We start from the raw sequence: 20888 nt of genomic DNA on the forward strand, positions 1-20888 counted from the left end.
ATATTTTAAAAGGGAATGCAAGGAAACAGGAAACTCACCATTCCATATGCCTGCTGCTGGATCCAGTTGATGTAGTCATTTCTGATGTCTATCAAGTCTTGTATTTCATGAATGTAAAATTTGTCATACTGTATAATTTGTCCTCCTCTCTCATTTACCTGAAGAAAAGTATGATTGTTTACTTTTCATTATTTTTATTTTTCATTATTACTTGCCACAAAATGTTTGCTCTAATGTTTACCATAACAAGTCTTTTTTTTTTTAAACAAACAATTTAAGCTACGTCAGTCTAACTGAACTTAGATACCTTACCAAACAAAAAGTAGGAAAGAGCTTTTCCTTCCCAACAGAGTAAACATTAAAGGTGTCCAATGCCCACAAAACCAGAAGAAAGGATATATGGGAGGTTGAAATGCAGATTATTCAGAAATCCCATGAAATTGCAAGAAAAATGGAACAACGATAGCTGCAGCATATAGTTACATACTGTACAGTGCTGTCATTTTAAAATTACTGCAGACTTAAGAGCGAATGAAGCCTTGTGAGATCCACTAGAAAACACATTCTGGATGGCCATCTCATATTTGCTCATTTAAAAGTTCAAGGATCTCTTTTTTTAGCTGCAGTCTTAAAATAACTGCACATCAATTTATAGTCTCAATTTTATTATGGTAAATGAAAGTTTGAGTCTTCTAATGTATTTTACTGTATTCTCTCAAATATAATTACTCCATTTAATTTGTGTTTCCATGAAAACTGATAACTGTCCTAGCCAATGAGAGCATGCTCGCCAAACTAAAATTTAGTATTCCAGTGATTTAGACATCCAGAAGGCATTGCTAACAAGAAAACTATATAGTGTCAATTCATAGAAGAATTCTAAATCAGAGCACTTTCACTCCTTCACGGATTACAAAATAAAAGGGACTTAATTAACACTGCACAACAGTTGACAAAATAAGCAATTTGGAAACAACAATTAGCTTAAAACAGCTCAGGACATACCCTATGTAAAACTTCCAGAACTTTGAGAGAAGTGTGTAGAAAACTGGTAAAGATTCTTCTTTCAGAATTGGGGATACCAATCTTGTATAATTTTAGGAGGTGGACCACAACATCCTTGTACAGCTCCACTATCTTGAGGAACAATGGAGGTTCAAGTATAGACCACCAGTTTTCTGTCAATAAAGAGCGAGCATATATACGTAAAACTTACAATCACAACTGTCAGTATTATATGGCCCTTCTTCCTAAAAATTATACCTCCCAGAGATTGAAAGCTATAAAGAGATTATGGTGGAGAAATAGGAACAAAGTTTTCATTTCTACTGAAATGAACTGGTGTAGAAAAACTGTTTAGAATGGGAAATGGTTATCTACCTTTCCGTAACTGTTATTCTTCAAGATGTGTAGGCTCACGCCTCCTGCACAGACGCTGGAGATTTTTTTTCCCCCCTCAGCATTACCCATTGGGGTGGCTTAAGCATGCTCTGTTGACACATGCCACTACATGCTGGTACAGTAGATCCTTGCTATAATGCCCTTGGCAATCGCGAACCTTGGGCTATAACAAACATCCCACCTCCAGCCTTGCTGGTTGTGGTGGGGAACTGACAGCTTCTCCAGTCCCAGAGCTGCCAGGTGTGTGTGTGTGGGGGGGGGGGGGTGAGTGGGGGAGAGATGACAGCTCCTCCGGCCCCAGGGCCGCAGCTGGGGGGCAGAGAGCTGGTAAAACTAATACTGAGAGGCTGAGCAAGTCCCTTGCAGCTGCATATCCCTCTCGGTTCCTCAACTGTCTGTCAAGGGACAGCCCCGACAGGCCTGGCATCAGCTTAGGAGGCAACAAATCCCTTTTAGATGGCGAGGCTTCTGAAGCAGCTCTCTCTGCCACATGCTTAGCAGAGTCCTTGACTCTGTCTTGCCTTGGTACCAAGGTTGGTGGGCGAGATGCTGAGCCCAAGGAAGGTCTGTGTCTCTTCTTTGGCACCGGTGATGGTGATCGAGAAGCCAAAGATATTTTTGATGGAGCACTCCGTACTGACACTGAAGTATTTGGGGTGCTCTCCCCATGTGATGATTCCAAAGGGAGTCTCAGTGCTGCTTTCATAAGCAAGCACTTACACCTTGCTGTTCTGTTTTTTGACCAGGATCTGAAGCCCTTGTCGCTAATGTGTGCCTCACCCAAGCACTTAAAGCAGGTTAGATGGTGAATCACCAACCAACATAGGCTTTGAACAAGTCCCACAGAACTTAGACCTCGGGGAGCAAGGCATCTTTCTGATACTGAGCCTGGTTCTAAAAAAAGGACAAACAGTCCAAAAGGACGCCAAAAACCCCTGAAACATAACACTAATTTAGCTAAGAAAACAAAAATCTAAGAACTAACAATAACTACATCTATCTATGAGAGAGGGAAGGCACTTGAGTTAGCAAAACCAAGATGGCTCTGATAACGGTCACAGGCGGTAAGAAGGAACTGAGGGGAGTTGAAGTGGTTTCACCCTCTTATACGAGCACACAATGGCATGTGGTGACAGAGGGCACTCAAGTCACCCCAACAGGTACTGCTGCGGGGAAAAAAACTCTGACTTCTGTGTACAAGACACACACATACCTACAGTGGAATGGACAGGTGCAATCGCTTGAAGAAATTACAGATACTTGGCTTAAAAATAGGGACATTGGGACATTATGCTGAAATGTTCTAGGGTTTTTTTAATCCAGGAATTTTGAAAAAAATAGAAGTTATTGGCAAATATGGATGCTAGTATCTATTGCACTGGGGCAACTTTGAAGGGAAATTAAGAGGCAGCAAGGTAAGCAGATTGAATAGGCAGACAAAGGGGATTCCAAAAGAGCTGCATGTTTGTCAGTATGCAGCTATGTATGGAGACAGAAAAATGTCAGGGGAGAGGAGCTATAGAGCTCTCCCTAAAGCACTGCCCCCTTCTATGGAAACAGTTGTAACATGATGGGAGTGCAGCAAACCTTTGAAGGACCAAGCTGTACCTAGCACAACACTTTGTTAAGTCTTTAATTAGAACTTTCCTTCATTATAAATTAACTCTGCACAATCAAACAGCTACCTAAATGCAAGACACTAACGGAATCAGTTTTGTTATAAACAGAGGAAATAAAATATAAGATATAATTCAAATGTAAATTAAAGCCAGAAAATCTGTGGGGAAAAACGTGTCAAACAGCTATTCAATGGGAAAATATAGTGAAAGCTGCACTGTCTAAAAAGATTTTAAAAAGAAAAGGAGTACTTGTGGCACCTTAGAGACTAACCAATTTATTTGAGCAGAAGCTGTAGCTCACAAAAGCTTATGCTCAAATAAATTGGTTAGTCTCTAAGGTGCCACAAGTACTCCTTTTCTTTTTGCGAATACAGACTAACACGGCTGTTACTCTAAAAAGATCTTGAAGCAATAAAGACAGCTAACAGGATATGAAATTGTAATGCAACAGGGTAAGAAAGCTAGAGTGGTTTTAGCCTGAAAATGAACTGACATCCTGGCTCAGAATAGGGAGGCAATATCCCTCTGTGTGGCCTGGTGAGACCTATTGAAGAAAATGGTAAAATGCTTTGTCAAGGTAAATCAAAGATGTGAATTCAATGTCTGTTCTTTAACAATCCTGGAAACTGCCTACAGGATGCTGCTTGGCAAGAGAGGTGAGCTATGACTCTTCTAGCATGACAGCAGTGTAACCATATGATTTCTTGGAAAAACAACCGCCTCTCTCTACCCACATCCTTTGAAGAGTGAAGATGAGTGAAAACACACCTAATTACGCAGATTTAAATTTTACTTATAATCATGAGTATGAAGAGGACATAGAAAATGTAAATGCTAATTATATCAGTCTAACAACAGGAGCACAACAAAACCCTCTAAATCCTTTAAAGAAATCCATGAACTACAGAGATTCTCACTCTCAAAAGGAATCAGACTGAAGACAATGATAACCGATCCATGTTATGGACTGGCAAGTAGCTCACCCAGACATTAAGGAAGATATACGCTTTCCTACCCAATTAGGAACATACCGCTCGGTGATGGAGTAATAGAGAAGAAGAGAAAGAACTAGATTCCTCACTCTTTCTTTGAGGGATTCTACAGAACTATACAGAGAGAAATTTTTGCAGATCCTATGAATTCATTTCTGTAATTTCCATATTCTAGCTGAAAATCAGTAGTGAAAGAGTTTCAACATATAAGATTTTAAAAAAATTCTTACCAAGTACTTTCAGTGGAGCTTTTTCTAGATTTACAACAGCTGTTCCAAAAGGAATAGCTAATGTTGTAAAATTGTTCACATCACTCATCAGTGGGCATTCTGGTAGAGTGAGATACAGCCTTAGGGCTTCAACATCAGGTAAGGAAGTAGTCAATTTAGGAATAAGGTTCTTCTCCAAACTAGCTGCAACCTACAACATTGCATAGAAGTAAAGTCAGTTTATATTAAAACAAAAAATGAATAAGCAAACATCTGAAGATATAAACACAAAGTTAATGAAAGGGCTTCATCCAAATATGATACTAGCAGATGTGCAGTGCAGAATAGTAATTTGAAAATAGTATTACTGCATGTATGTGCGTAAGCACAACAGTGAAGCTATTCACTTCATGTACCAATGTTTACCTCAGATAAAAACAGTAACTGTTCCACAGCAAAACCTTCACAGTTAAAACACTTTAAAGTGTGCTTTGTGGAAAGATGAAGGTTACAGTGCAGATAATATACAATACTTAACACAAACCACAGTAATTTAGAAAAAACAGACCTAGATTATTATACACATTATAATGTTCTATTATCTATGTACGTATTATAGTATTAAAATAAAAAAGGAATTAAAATCACAGACATTTAGACACAGAAAATGTACGGTGTAGTTTACTGCTGCCACTACAAAATGTTTTTACAAACTCCTCATTAACTTAGAACTGGTGTATAAAGGTTACTTTTTTATACTAAAGAACCAGACCAAGGTGTAACACTACAGAATTTATGAATCCGTGTAACTAGATCTAAGGAAGATTTGCAGGACAAACCTGTTGTGATATACGAGGATAGTCAGGACTTATAAGTTTGTGAAATAGTAGTCTAGCAGCGTTCATATCAACCCCCGAGAATCGAGCACTAGTTCTATAGTGATCATCATTGCTGAAGGGGGGGGGAGAAAAAAAAAGTAAGAATTTTGCATTCACCTCCTATCCCCACCTCACCCTCTCCCCCCCACCCCAAATTTATTGAAGCAGAAATAAAAATATCTTGAAATCTAAAATTTACAAGACTATCCACTCACCTGACAGCTAAAAAACTCCCGTTTAGGCAGCCAGCTGAAGAAAATGTTCCATCTATTTCACTAAAAAACATTCATAAGAAACATTAGATTTACATATCAAATGAAAGTTTGTGTTTACTATAAATTATATAAATAAATACTCCAGTGACACTTCACATAATATCTAATCATGCCTATCTGCAATTTCAATAAATGAAACTGGATAAGACAAAATGCTAATTTGAGATAGTCAAAACAAAACAATTTTCATTGGACAGCTTTGTGTATAGGAACTGACAAACAGCAGACCCCAAGTTCTCAATGTTTCTCAAAGAAAAATAAACCTGTATAAAATTGGTACTTTTCTACAGGAAAATACTTCTGAATTCAGGCAATCACTTTTATATAGTGCTTTTTAGGCAGCTTCTTTAGTGGACCTTAAATGCGAATAGATGTCTAATAGCACTGGCAAAAAGATATCTGCTCTATGAAAACTGATAATGGGCCCTGGCTTTATCCACAACCAAAACACAAATTAGTTAGTGGTACAAGATCCCCTCTTACAAGCGGCCTGTCATTTTATTACATATTATAGATACACGTTTCAGACTAGCAAAGTGAATGTGTGAAGATAAAATTCACTTACAACCTACTCCTAGATGCATACTGTTAGATGTGAAGTTTGTGAATATAAACATTTTTGCTAATTTACAAAGTATGAATTTGTTCAGAGGGCTAAAAAAGTCAACGAACATCAATGAATAGCTAGTATCATTCACTAAAAAAATGTTAAAAGTGGGAAACTACATGCACTATGTATCTATCTCACTATCTCACGCAACGAATAACTACAGAATATACTGCACATATACAATAATAAATCCACAGAACTCTGCATTAATAAGCTTGAGGAAATAATATTTTAGTTGCTTGGATCTCTCTTTATTTTATACTGTAACTATAGGTATTTCAGTCCAATAGGGAGGGCTATCTACACTCAGAAATAAACATGGTCAGCCTGGCCTACCAGGGAACAGGGAAATTACCTGAAACTCAGGGAAGCTCAACTGAAAAAAAAAATCTGTGTTCTAGCTGAGAGGTCTGTCTCTTTAGAACTATCAAAGGGGCAGGTTTCTCACTTGCTTTGTCCCACCAGGAGCAGCCCCTGTAGGATCCTCATTCAAAAGTCAGTGACTATTTTTTGATGAGCTCACTTCTGAATCACGTGCGAGAGTATATTGCAGACCCAGACAACCAACACTGCTCAACACTCTAATCTGATGCTGACAACAGAAGAGTACTTTGTATTACAGGCAGCATTTATAGATGAATCTCTTTTGTCCCAACTCATTTATTAGTTATGAATGGCAGCAAACTTGACATTCACAAAAAACTTACAAAAACAGTTTTACATTATGTATGGAGGTAGCTGGTAGCACATGGCCTGGTTCACCCTTCTCTTCCTTCCCTTTGAGATTCTCAGTTCACTCTCCCTCAAAAGCCTGACCTGTTCGTCACCTGTGTTATTGAGGCCGTTACTTTGATGGCCAACTTTCTATCAATACTCCCACGCAAGTCATCTCTCCTGATGTCAAATTCCCAATACTTTACTGTTCTTTAAAGGTCTGTATAAGAAGTGATAACAAGTGATCAAGGTAGATCTCAACCAGCTGTACTGAGGTAAAAGGAGTTAACATGGATCTAAACCCAACCAACGTGGGTCATGACCCCATTTTAATAGAGTCGCCAGGGCTAGCTTAGACCTGTTGGGCCCGGGGCCGAAGCGTGAGCCTCTCTGCCCGGGGCCGAAGCTGAAGCCTGAGGGCTTCAGCCTGGGATGGTGGGGCTCAGGTTGCAGGCCCCCTGCCTGGGGCTGAAGTCTTTGGACTTCTGCTTTTTTCCCCCCTAGCTAAGGCAGTGGAACTAAGGCTTTGGCCGCCCCAACCAGGGCAGTGGAGCTCAGGCGGGCTCAGGCTTCAGTCCCCCCTCCTGGGGTCATGTAGTAATTTTTGTTGTCAGAAGGGGGTCGCAGTGCAATGAAGTTTGAGGACCCCGATCTAAACAAGGGAAAAGATCACGGTTACCTAACCACAATCACTTTTCCCAGCCTAGACAACCCATAGAAACCTGAGTCCCTATGCACACCTTACCCCACTAATATCTTATAATCCCTACCTTGAGTCCACATTTTGTATTTTGAATGTTTGTAATTACTTTTTTTTTAGCTGCTTCAACAGGAAGGAAGTAGAACTACTATAAGGCTTTAAATTGCATTACAAGCAGCACAGTCAAGAGTAAAGCTCTGATGTGTACAGCAAAGACAGTAATTAAAACTGTGTGTAAAAAACTTTCATAACTGTGTATATGTATTATAATTCAGTTTAGTTTTCAAAGATATTTTTCTCAACAATTTAATTTGTTCTTACTCAGCTATCTCCACAGGAAGCCTTCCAGATGGACAAGTCAGCAATTTCTGAATAAATACTTCATTCACAGTCCATATCTGCTTTGAAGAGTCAGGACATCTGAAGTCATCTGGTGGCATCATGTTCTAAATTTAGAAGAGGCATGTCAGCAGAATAATTTTCTCATTTATCAGTCTTACTGAGGAAAACGACCCCCTAAAATGTAATTGGCAAAACTCTTTATTCATACATTCATGTTCCATGAGAATATTACCGTAGTGAAATACCATGTTAGAGGACAGAAACCAGATTATACAACTTTCATTTGAATAAAGTATATTTTGTGTTAGGTCTTTTAGCTTTAGCTGGGAAATACATTTTTGAATGTTGACTGCAATTGACATCTAAGTTACACTGTAATATACATTCAAATCATACAGAATATGTTACTGAAATAGCATAAAGAATAACAGCAGGTTTTCAGAGTAATATACAAGTTAAATGCAAGTGAAAACCAATGAGTTTTTTCAATTTGCTTAATACAAACTGATTAATTTCAAATGAATAACTAACTATGCAAGACTAGATGATATTACTTGCTGTGAAATAAATATTTCTTAAATGTTTTAATACTGAGAGTCATTTCTTGAGGAAGATATCCTCTTATGGGCACCTCCCCTCCCAACGCTGATTACACATCCCACCCCTCCCAACGCTGATTTTAAACTTACACACACACACACACACACTCTGAGGGTGGGGGGGATTGTCTCCCTCTGCATCAGGGATGGCCACAGATGGAGAGGGGACATTAGATAGGGAGGACCAGGGCTCTGAGGTAACACTGAGCATTCTCTCTCTGGTGCTTGGGTGGCTGGTTCTTGCTCATGCATTCAAGATCTAACTGATCACTATATGTGGGGTCAGGAAGTGTCCCCCAGATCAGACTGGCAGTAAACTTGGGGGTTTTTTCACTGTCCTCTGAAGCATGTGGGTACAGGTCACTTGCTGGGATTATCGGGGCAATATCTCACTTAAACACTGACTTGCCATTGCAAGGGCCTCAGATTTGGTGCACCTCCGTCCCTACTAGTCTCTGCCTGTGGCATATAATAGTCTTGTCTCCTCTGGGTTGTAATACTTCGGTCTAATTTCAGTTGTTGGGTTAATTTGCAGGTGGTGGCCTGCGATATACAGGAGATAAGACTAGATGACATTAAAACACTAAGACTATGAACTACAGTGCTTGGTAACATGACAAAAAGTAATATTTGGACAGGAAGAAGGAGGCAAGATGAAAATAAACTCACTTTAGTACAAAAATATATATTTGTCAAGTTCTCTCTCTACCTCATTTGCTGTCCCCCTTCCTCTCCCACTTAGTGCTGGATTTTACATTTACTACTACTAAATCCCTTTTATTGTCTGCAGTCCTCACCATTTCAATCACCACAGGTCACTGCAATTTATTTTTGGCTTACTGTGATTAGCACCCATTTTGGTATCATGAGCAAATCTGATCATGGGTAAATTTAAGAAACAGTTCAAAAAGCTTTCCACTCCTGAGCAGTAACTCAAATACTCACAAGGGAGTGCTCTTCTTAACAGATTAATACATGCTCAACCGAAACTCCCTAGGATAGTGGGATTATTTCATTTTTCATTACATGCTTCCCCACTGCAGGGAAATGAACTCTGCAGAAAACCTGGAAGCATTCTATTAACTTCCTTACACACAAGATATGCATTAAGAAGAAAAGGGAGGCAGGACAACATTTTAAACACTGTTGGCTTCTTGAGGCTGAAAATTCACTACAAGGAAAACCCAGGGCAAACTCCATAGAACTTGACCTAACCTATTCTATATATCCACTCTCCTAAGAGTCTCCCAGATGCAATCTCAAACCAGATACTAGCAGAATGGCTTGCTAAATTGCTGTGCTACCATTGGTTCCTTCAGTGGAGTAATTCATATTTCCAGCTGCTCCGAGCCTCCAATGGGAACTGAAGATGCAGATAACGTTAGTCACCACATTCAGTAGTTATTTTGACTAACCTCCTCCCCAATCCAAATGCTATGCAGAACTTCCCTCAAACACTATGTGAAAGGAGACTGTAGTGAGAGTAGAGCTTGACTTCCTGTCTGACCAACTCCATTTTTGCCTGATAAACAGTGGCTCCTACTCCTTAGGGTTGCCACCCATCCATGTTTTACCCAGACAGTCCAGTTTTTGACTTCTGTTTTCCTGGTGCCAGGATTGCCAGGTAACATGAAAGTATGGTCAAAAAGTGGACGTGGCAGTGTCCAGTCAGATGTACTGAGCAAACACCAAAAGTCCAGTTACTGTGGGGTAGAGGGAGGTGCCGGGTCATTAACCTGTGCCAGCCCCTGCTCAGCCAGGGCTGCCTCATACATGCAGGCAGGCTCCTTGTCAGGCTGCAGCAGCTCCCACCGCAGCCCTGGAGCAGAGGGAGCCCAGCTGAGGGGGGGGGGGCATCCAGCACGCAATGGGGGAGTTGAGGAGGGGGGTCCTTGGGGGAAGAGGCAGAGCATGGGGCAGTGCCTTGAGGTTCCAGTTATCAACAATTAGAAACATGGCAACCCTACTACTCCTGCTCCCATCAAACCTCACACCTATAACTTTTAACACTCTCAACTCTTAAGGGCATTGCCTCAACTCCTGTTATAATTGCTCATACTGAAACCTTCTCATTCTCTGTGCAAGGTCTGTGTCAGGGAAAAGGGACATAGACAGGTGGTATGCAAGAAGGGCACTGTTTTAAAGGAAGAAGGTTGGAGGCAACAAGAGGGAGCACAAAAAGGGGAGAGGAGAAATTTAAATTAAAAAAGGAAAATTAAAGAAAAAATTGTGAAACTAATGACACATAAAAAGCAACACGATTTAGTTGAAATTTGGTATGTTGTCATTCCTTTATCCTATCCTGTGTCCATTTTATCTATTTAGATTGTTAGCTCTTAAGGACAGGGAACTACCTTTATTCTATATCTGAGAGGGTACTAACACACTTTTGGATGCCTGATAAATAATATACTAAAAAATAAGTTTTTGCTTCCCTCCAAGCCACAGAGTTAATCATGCACAGTATCTGTGTGCCTGCACATAGGAAACAGGACAAAATGAGACAAGTAGAGTATTTTCTGTAAAGTTGCTTTCTGCTAAAAACCAGGAATAGTGCCTTATATGCTTATACAGGTGAATTCCTGCTTATTTGAAAAATGCTTGAAAAGCATAATGTAACAACAAAGTGTTAAACTGTTAAGAGTACTAAAGTAGCGCCCTGCTTACAGCACCTAAAGTTTTATGGATACGTGAATTTATTATAGAGCAAAATAAAGATAGAGAATGGTCCCTCATGCATCAGTAATCTCCAGTTAACCTCATCTAATTCTTGTCAAAATGTACTTAAAAACTTATTTTGGCAGTTTATTGGAACTGATCTTAATATGTTACCTACAAAAAAAATAACTCCGCACTGCAACTATATAAATACCAAAGACATCTGAGCATTTTTACATATAAATTTTTTGTTTCTTTTCCAGTTCTATTTAAAATACTGAGTAAGCTACATTGCTTCAGTTTTAAAATATTTTGAAATATTCTTCCCAGGTGCTGAAGGCAAAACAACAAATAAGAAAAATCACAAAGACTTGTTAAAATTCATGCTGGAACTAACTTCTTCTACTGCTTCACTCCAGAATTCCAAAAATACTACAATATTCATAGTCTTAATCACAAAAAAGTAATATGCAAGTTTTGTTCAATTTTGTGGCCAAGGTCTGGAGTATGGCATTTTAAATTGGATTGCTGGGCAACTATTGTTTTGAACTAATCAAACTGTACAAAAAATTAAGGTTTTAGGCAAGACCCTGTGTATATTTAGACAATGTAGATCTGTACATGAATACATCATTGTCTTTTTTTAAAATTGCTATATAACTATGCTTGTAATCTAAGCTTTCATTTAAGAATAATTACATTTTTAGCCTTTATGGTTGTGAAGAAAAAACTTCAGAATCTTAAGTAAAAGTAAGCCAATGCAGTTTTGTCTGCCTGAGTTGACAGACAGCCTGGAACAGTAAATCCAGGGAACATATGAATGGCCCGCATTCATCTAAGTCAGGGTGTTGTTATTTCTATAATACCCAGAGAACTGTGCTAGCCACTTCACAATCATTTAAGAAGGAAGGTCTGAGGCCCAAAGAGCTCACAGTTTAAGCAGAAGAAAAACTGATTGTGAACTGAGGCAACAAGCAAGCAAAATAACTGAGGTAATGTTTTATGCAGTGCAGTTGTAGCTAGGTTGGTCCCAGGAGATTAGAGACAAGATGGGTGAGATAATATCTCTTATTGGACCAACTTCTGTTGGTGAGAGACAAAAGCTTTCCAGCTACACACAGCTCTTCTTCAGGTCTGGGAAAGATACTCCCAGCATCACGACAAAACCCAAGGTGGAACAGACTGTTTAGCACACGCAGTTAGCACATGCTGTGAGGGACTAACACCTCTGCAGTCATAGGACAAAAAGAGGAGGGTAAGGGGGTCTCAAACTGCTGATGTCACAGTGTCTAAGACTGTACTGAAATCTAATAATGACGATTTAAAATGTCAGCAACAAACTATTTGGCTACTAATCACTGTAGCAGAAACGACAAGCTAAACATCCTTATCCATCACTGCTGGACGGAATACCAGATACTGGGGCAAGGAACAATAGGGCAGTTAGCTGCTGGTAAGAGTTGCTGAGAAGTGGCAAAAACCAAGTAGTTCAAACCCCACTCATGTCTGAGCCTGCCTGAAAGGGAAAGAGGACATGCATCCCATTACCAAAAGCTTCAAGTGCATTTTAGGTGCCAAAAAAACAACAACTGGCTTTTCACTTTCCTGAGCGTCCAAAATCCCAACGGTGAACTAATCCAGCCACGAAAGCCTCCAGATTCCCCCTACAACCTGTACTATGCAGTTATGCATTTTCAATACTAAAACCAACAGCAGGTCAAAAATAGGAAAAAAAAAAATTGGGGCAGGAGTCAGGGAACATAAGCATAAAATAAACTCAACTTATATTCAACACACAACATATTATACTGATTGCGCTGTTCTGGACCAAGACCAAGTGCTAGGATAGGAAGAAGATATGGGAGGCAGAGGTACATAAATCTAAGGTTCCTGTCGTATAATTTAGGTCTAAAATGCCACATAGGTACAGAGCCTTGGTTACAGGCTTTGAATCTGATTCACGGTATTTTCATTTATTACCTGTGGATTAAAGTAGTGTGCAAAACTTTGATCCCCACCAGAGAAAAGTCTCTTTACACAATAATATTCTTCACTGTCTGCAATGAAAATAAAATTTAGTTAATTCCATCTCTTAGTTTGAAAATGGCATATCACATTGCAATTGATAGAATGACTGCTTGTCTATTAATCAAGCAATCAAGAAGGGTCTCTCTGCAGGAACACTATGTTATCACCCCTGCTCAAAGCTGGTCTACACAACACAGTGCTTAAAATAGCAGCAGCCACAGAAACCTTGGTCTACACTACACTCACTATTGTTATGCCCAAAGGAGCTAAATGAGTGGCATCATCTGTAAGATTTTAGCAAACCTTTCTAGTGCAGAAAAGGTTTTAGGGAGCTGGAAATGTTTTTCTCTGATATAAAGACCAATATCCCAATGTTCTAAGGAAGAGAGATTTTGACGGAAGAGAAGCTGCACTGGGAAATCATAGCTGGCTATCTCCAGAAGCTCAAACAATGCAGAAATAGTCGAAAGAGTTAACATGTAGTGTCACACATTTACCTGTGCTTGGCAGGCACTGCCCACTATAAGGAATCCAGTTTCCTTTTACTGTGAAGGGACTTTTCCTATTACTTGTTGATCCTGTTCCTAACTGTCCATTACCTCCAAGACCAAAGGAGTAAATTCTTCCAGATGATGGAACAAATGCAGAGGTGTGCTGCCTATGGCAGAGATACAAAATTTAAAATAAATTATGCAAGCATCGTAACATGCTATGTGCAGGTCAAAATAGGACGGTTAACAGTATATTTAATGTCCTTCAGCATGTTACCAGAAACCATGCGTTCCAGGCAGCGAAATAAAAGGACCTTCCTGGAACATTAGGGGACAGAACAGCCACGTGGAGCCTGCCATCACTTCCCACCCAAAGCCTGACCTGGAGGGTGGTCTTGGACATTTAAAATTTAAAGTTTCTGCCAGATTGGTGCAATTCTTTTTCCTCTCAGCCCTAAATTCATGGTTGGGGAGGGGACAGCATGGGATAAACAGCCATGAATTAATGTAGACTGTTAACAGGGAATGGTCCAGTCACGGTCACCATGGATAGACAGAATGGTAACTGAGAACAGTTTATATTTAAAAAAAACAAAGCATCCCTATCACCAGCACGATCATTTTGCTCCTATGTGTATCTTTTTTCCATTCTTTGTCCTTGTCCTTTTAGATTACCAAATCTTTGGGACAAGGACAATATCTTCAGCTGTGTCTGGGAAGCATCTACATTTTGGGTGCTATTACAATCTGAACAATGATAAATATCCTCCCTGGCTTGAACTAGGAGTACACACAGATATATGTTGGACACCCACTTCCCTGAAGCCATCATCTTGTACTTTTTTTTTTTTTAAATAAATAAAAAATGTGTTTCTAGCCCTTGTGTTACACTCAGTAAGGCATGTACACATCTTAATTGTTCGGGATTTGGGGTTTGTTTGTTCGTTTTTAAATGCTTGTTAGATCCTGTTTATTGCCTTCACTTAACATGCAAGGACCAAAATCAGGGAGGCAGGGATGGACACAGGTTAAAAATAAAGGATTATTGCAGTTGTTCTGTGTAGACAGTCATACATGTTGGTGGTACAATTTTCTTTATTTTTTTATTTAATACTGTTTAAGATAACACATTTAAGTACTTCAAGTCTAACAATTTTGTCCTCACCCCTTACCTGTAAGGGTCAGAGTTCAGATACTTTACTAAGCGTCCAGTTGTATAGTGTACAAAATATATCTGCCATTTATAGCTCTAGTACAGAATGGATCTTACCTCCCACAAGCGATCTGTGTGACAATGCTTCCCATAAGTTCAAAAACTTTCCTTGGGTTTATCTCATGGCTGGTAGAATTATGACCCAACTGTCCATAGCCTCCAGCTCCAAATGTAAAAACCCCACCTTCCTAAACACATATATTTGGATTAAAATTAGAATACATTTAACAGTAAGACAATCATCTATTGTACAGAACTCCTTTCTTGGTTTATATAATTTTAACAAGATAGTGGAAGAGAAAAATAAGGGTACTCATCGATACAAGGATTACAAGTTAATTCCATTTATGAAAAATGTAGTACACCTATCATATATTACATCATTGTTAAATAATGTTCTTGAAATTTCCACAGTATTACACAATAATTCTGCCATTAACTTGTGGCATTAATAGGATACTAAACCTTGTTTTTCCTCTTTTCCACAGATGAACTACAGTTGCACATAAAAACTCAAAAAAACCCAGGAAAACCTTAAAACTTAATTCATAAATATATTTCACAATAGGAAGCTGCCCTCCTCAAAGAAATGATGCAGAGTATGATTGAAAGCATTAGCCTCATCATTTGAGAGCACAGGATATCAAAGAGTTTCAACACGGTTGTAAGGCAAGTTCAATTATTTTAAAAAATTGTTTTTGATTAATTTAATAGGAAATTAACCAAAAACCGTAACAGAAGAATGTTAATCGAAATGTTTTTAGAAGTTACGCAACTTACCTTACAATAACTGTGAAAATTTCCATATTCAAATGCTTTCAAATTGCAAAGCTGATTCTTTCAATTCTACTCTGCACCAGACTGGATCTCTGCTGGAAATCGTCATTAAAATGGCAGCATCCGCTAAGAAAAACAGCCCCATTCACTGAATTAGAATAAACAGTGCCAGGTACTTCTAAATTCTGGAAGGGCTTTTAAAATACTCACATACAACCAGTTACTCCACACACAGTAATATATTAAGACACTAATTTTGCAATGTACAACACGCAGAGGAACTGCTGGGCTTGAAGGAGCTACAGAAAAATCGTGTTAATTTTACTGTAAATACTAAAACTAACAGATCTAAATCCATTCACTTTAATTAAAGTGACAGTGTCAACTTAAACGTCTTGTAAATCTGATTTAACTATTTTACTAGTAAAGCCTTAGTAAAAGGAAAAAAGTTTAAAATATAGTTTACTGATCACTACTTTACAAGTACTCCTCGTTCTTTTTGCTGATACAGACTAACACGGCCACCACTCTGAAACATGTACTTTGTTTATATTATGCATGTCTCAACTTGGATGATAAGTATCAGTGAAATCAGTTTCAATTTCAGGATTATAGGGGTGCAAATATTTGGTTCACACACACTGCAGGGTAATATTTGTTCATAAATAATTGCTTCTATTGGACATCTTTTCCTATAATTACGGAGAGATTTCTATTATTTGAACGTTTTCTATACACTAATTTATACAAAATACAAGAGAGACTACAATAAATAACGCACTTAAACATATCAACTGAAGGGTAAGTGTCAGTTGTGGTTCAGCTATTCACCTCTGTTTAGGATTGAGCTACAATGACATAAAACTAATAACTCCTCAAATAAAGCGTGTTTCCCTCATGAGAGGGTTGAAGCTATTGGTAAAACCCTGAAGGAAGCTCATACTCTAACTGCTTGCACTCTACCCCTGCGGATAACTTTGGACAATTTCCACTATTGCTAATTACTTACTATTTACAAATAATACTGCTGCTAAATTACAATAAAATCTACCAACTGTACAATCTAATTTGGAACTAACCTTGTCAGTGAAAAATTTTATGACAAATGCAGTAAAACCATCCAGCTCAGAAGTTTATGTTGGTATTTAGAAGAGTACACACCAAAGCTCAACTATCACAGAGTTTAAATAATGCCATAAGTGATGTCGTGGTCACAAAGTGTTTTTAATAATGTAAAATCTTGCAAATTCATCTTTAGTAAAGCTGACACACACACTTAGACTGAAGCCTGGTCTACACTTACAAGTTAGGCTGACATAGCTATGGCACTCGGGAGCGTGTAAAACCTCTTCCATCATTGTAGGAAGCATCTACACTATGGTGCTACAGCAGCATAGCTGCAGGACCAAAGCTGTTCCACTGTAGTGCCTATACTATAAACATGGTTTATGTAACTTATGAAGAATGTGGGTCTTTATTTAAATGTTTAACCTTTCTTCTACTATTTTCATGATTTCACAGGCCATATTTTATCCAACTTTTAAGAAATAGAAATATTGCATTTCGAGACTTTAAAAGAGCACTGTTCACTACTACATGAAGTGACTAAATTAACAAATCAGATGATACTTTAAGTACTGTACCTTTGTAAGAGCAGCAGTATGATCTTCTCCACAACAGATGTGAATAATTTTCTGAGATCTTAGGGACTTCAGCAGATTAGGAACATACCTGTCTGAAAGTTTTAATAAAAAGTTGGTCACATTATGTCAGTACATTTAACGTGTTTGGAAAAAGAAGTTGCATCAACGAGCTCTGTCTCCAGATTTAACTTTCAACATTAGCGATCGTTTAGCCCAAATGTATTAATCTATAGGATTCAAAAATTACAAGAACACAAAATACAGAGGCATTAAGTGAGAGGTAACAGAAAAATTGTATTAAAAAATTCACCCTGAATTTTGATAAGCAAAGGATTACTCTTTAAAATTAAAGGCACTGGCTCATGAACATTATCCCACAAATCATGAAATACAATGCAGTACATTAGACCTAAGGTGGACAATGCAGGAGAGACTATCCTATGTATATGTTTTAGATGATGAAAACTGTTTTGTCTTTGTTTTTTTAAAAAGTGTACAGAGATAAATTATATTGAATTTGTACACTCCAGGAGTTAAAAAAAAATGTTTATACACAGCAGATGAAATATTGTTATAGCAACAGACCATGTTAGAGTTCATGTTCGTTTTAGAGACAGAAGTTATATCTACAGGGAAATTAACAGAATCAAACAGCATTGTCATCTAGTTGCAAAAGTGAAAATTTGTAAACTTTAACATTTCTTTAGTATTGTTAATGTACACTGACAATTGTATAACTTTATTTAAAAATAATTTTCTGTACATTAAAAATGTACGCTTTATCAGTGTCTGATAAAAATGGGGTAATGTGGATTCTAAAGAGCATCTACAAAGACTATGAAATTTGAAAACAATGATTTTTCATTTTCCACCAGACTGATTAACTGTGAAAACATGGCCATTAAAACCAGTTTAATTTTTTCTAATTTTCTCATTAAAAAAAGGACAACCATATTTATAACAATTACTTCAGAAATAAGTTTCAGTTGTATTGCATTTTTATTGAGAAATTTTAGATAATTATACATTTTCCCCATTCTCCACCTAACATGGAACCAATACACATCATCATTTCCATAACTAACTGCCTCATTAACCAGTTCCCAGCACAATCAGATGAAATTAGAACAAAATGTCTGAGATGAAATTTGGTAATTCATAAATTCTGCATCTGTAGATTAATTTACACACTATAATTAGCACTAACTTGTCTATATGCATATATATGCCACGATACATGCATAACTACAAGCCCTGAAACTTGGGGGCAGTGGGGGGGGGGAGAACCTACTAGTCCAAAACTGTTTGGCAAATCCCATTAAGAGGAAAGGGACATTAATTTTTCCTCATAACATAGTTTGTTTTTGAATTACTACTAAACAGACCAAACAAAGGAAATATTTTATAATCAATACAGTCCCCAAAAAGAGTCACTGAAGGACAGAAGACAAGGCAAATATATAATGAAAAAGATACGTTAAATTTGTCTGTGTACACTATTATCTAATAGACTTTATGGGTTAAAATCAGTCTCAGAAAATGTGAACATTTATCACAAAGGTAGATTGTTCAAGTTCTAAGTAACTGAACAAGAATGATTCCTTTTAAGTTAACTTAAAAGAGCAAAGGAAAGGTTGAAAAGAAAAGAATGAGAGCTCAAAGTAGATGATTTTTCATTCATAAATTGAAAGTGAAAGGGACTCAGCAGAATTACAGGACAACTTTGTCAGTGAGAGCTTTTACCATGAAGCAATAAGACAATATCTTTTCTATTTTCTCTTTTGTATGTAACTATGACTACAGCTCAATGAGCAGTATCTGACAGGACTGTCTGGATGATCCTGTCCAATTTCCAGGGACCCAGTTATACCTGACCTCATTCTGGAGTGGGCAAAAGAAAGACAGGTTACACACTTTAGTCCCACTTGATAAAAGCTAAGCACAAATGCAAATGTTGCAGTCAGGGCCTTACTTGCTAATTTACAATACATCCTTAGTCTGTCAAGAGGGAAGTTGTCCTAGGTTTTGAGTTACAAACTCAATCCCAGGGTGCCCAGGCAATGGTGAATGTAAAACCAGACACTGACTTGACAGGCTGTTTATATAACTCTGCTAGTCAATGATGCTGACAAGAATTCCAATTTGAAGATTATTCCAAGACACTGAGTACAAGGCAGAGCCACAATAAAGACTTCCAGTGCGAAATATTTTGAAGTAACAACTACTCACCATTTTCATCATTAAGACCAAGTTGACCAAATTTGTTGCGTCCCCATCCAAAAATGGCTCCGGAAAGAGTTAGTACAAAACTATGTGCTCCTCCTGCTGCAATTTGTGCAAAAGGGATTCCCAGTAAAGATTTAATCAGTTGAGGTGAAGTCTGCTTTTTAAATTCATAACCTATACCCAGTTGACCATATTTATTCTGTCCCCAGGAATAAACTTCACTTCCTGTTAAAGAGAAAAAGATTTAAGATGAAGTAGGATCAACATACTTTAAAAACATAATTTAAAAGTGTGTTCAATCCCTTTAACAAAAGGAACAAATTCATGATCTTTCAAAAATTAAACAGCTAGACTATTTTGTACAGGGAATTCAAATAATTTCAGTAGTTCAGAGATTTTTATTGATTTGCTCTTTCAAACTCAAAACTGATTATAATTTGAGACTGAAGTCAAACCCAGATGTCAGACCAATTTGAAAATAATATTTAAATCAATTCAAAAACTTCAAGGCTGCACTTAACTTTTTCACATCAGCAGCACCAGCTAATTATTACTCTTACCAATTAAGATGGAAATGGAACAGTACGTGCTTCCATCACTTATTAAAAATGCCACTGAAATTAACACAAATATTGATGTAATTAGTCTTGAATAAATTTAATAATTTTGCAACTGAAATGATTATTTACAGCATGAACAACCATTCTGTAACTTACTCTACTATCCACAATAGGTGGCACCTACTGGATAGTTTAAAAAAAGAATTATGAAGTTTTGAAGCCTTTTCAGTAAATGTTACAATGTTTCAAATTTTATCCAGTTACTCAGAGAGATCACTACTTCACACTTTTATTGGCTTTAGTTAGAAATACTTATCTATACACAATTGTAAAAATAGCAGCCTTGTCCACTACAGTAAGGAAGTTTTACAAAAATTACTCACTATTAACATTTTTTCAACTCCTCCCATGTCAGCAACACTGCAAAGCCCTACAATGAATGGGCCATTGGCTTTTTAAGCATAGGCATTGATTAGACCTGCTCTGAGCAGACTTAGATAACACCGTTAAAGATACTAGAGGCCCATCTACACTATGACTCCCAATGTTGCTAACACCGGTGGACCTGAGTCAGCACTAGTAATGGTCATACATTTTTTTAAAATTTCCCTAATGTAGACAAAGCTAACACGGCAGTTGTGTTGAGCTCTTTTTTAAAATTAAGTATTCTGTAAGAATAATAGCCCTTTGTAGGTATACAACTTTTTATTTTTGCTGTGCCTGTCAGAAATTGACTCTCAAATAGCATATAGCAAAAACCAAATGTACTTGTCCCAAATTATTAAATTCAATATATACCAAACAAAAAAAATTCAACAACTGTTATAAAGGTTTGGTTCATATAAGCTGACTATGTAGGATGTGAAGAACAATGATGGAGGAAAGTAAAGAATGGAGAAGATTTAACACATTGTGGTATATAAACTTCCTCCATATCATGGAAAGAAGCATAT

At 37.7% G+C, this 20888-nt stretch overlaps 1 protein-coding gene across 4 annotated transcripts in view; it reads right to left on the reverse strand.

Moving 5' to 3' along the window:
- Positions 1-20888, reverse strand: part of HERC4 (HECT and RLD domain containing E3 ubiquitin protein ligase 4) — a 74481-nt gene that overhangs the window by 31964 nt on the left and 21629 nt on the right. For all 4 annotated transcript variants that reach the window (XM_084635235.1, XM_084635237.1, XM_084635236.1 and 1 more), the window contains 11 exons: positions 19379-19600; positions 17150-17241; positions 14787-14917; positions 13523-13683; positions 12978-13054; positions 7720-7844; positions 5315-5374; positions 5061-5172; positions 4243-4432; positions 1006-1178; positions 39-158 (listed from right to left, as the gene is read on the reverse strand). In XM_084635235.1, the coding sequence (XP_084491361.1) occupies positions 39-158; positions 1006-1178; positions 4243-4432; positions 5061-5172; positions 5315-5374; positions 7720-7844; positions 12978-13054; positions 13523-13683; positions 14787-14917; positions 17150-17241; positions 19379-19600 (1463 nt within the window). The remainder of the gene's footprint in view (positions 1-38; positions 159-1005; positions 1179-4242; positions 4433-5060; positions 5173-5314; positions 5375-7719; positions 7845-12977; positions 13055-13522; positions 13684-14786; positions 14918-17149; positions 17242-19378; positions 19601-20888) is intronic.

This window comes from Lepidochelys olivacea (assembly GCF_965140295.1).
Source record: "Lepidochelys olivacea isolate rLepOli2 genome assembly, chromosome: 7".
NCBI classification, from domain to species: Eukaryota; Metazoa; Chordata; order Testudines; family Cheloniidae; genus Lepidochelys; species Lepidochelys olivacea.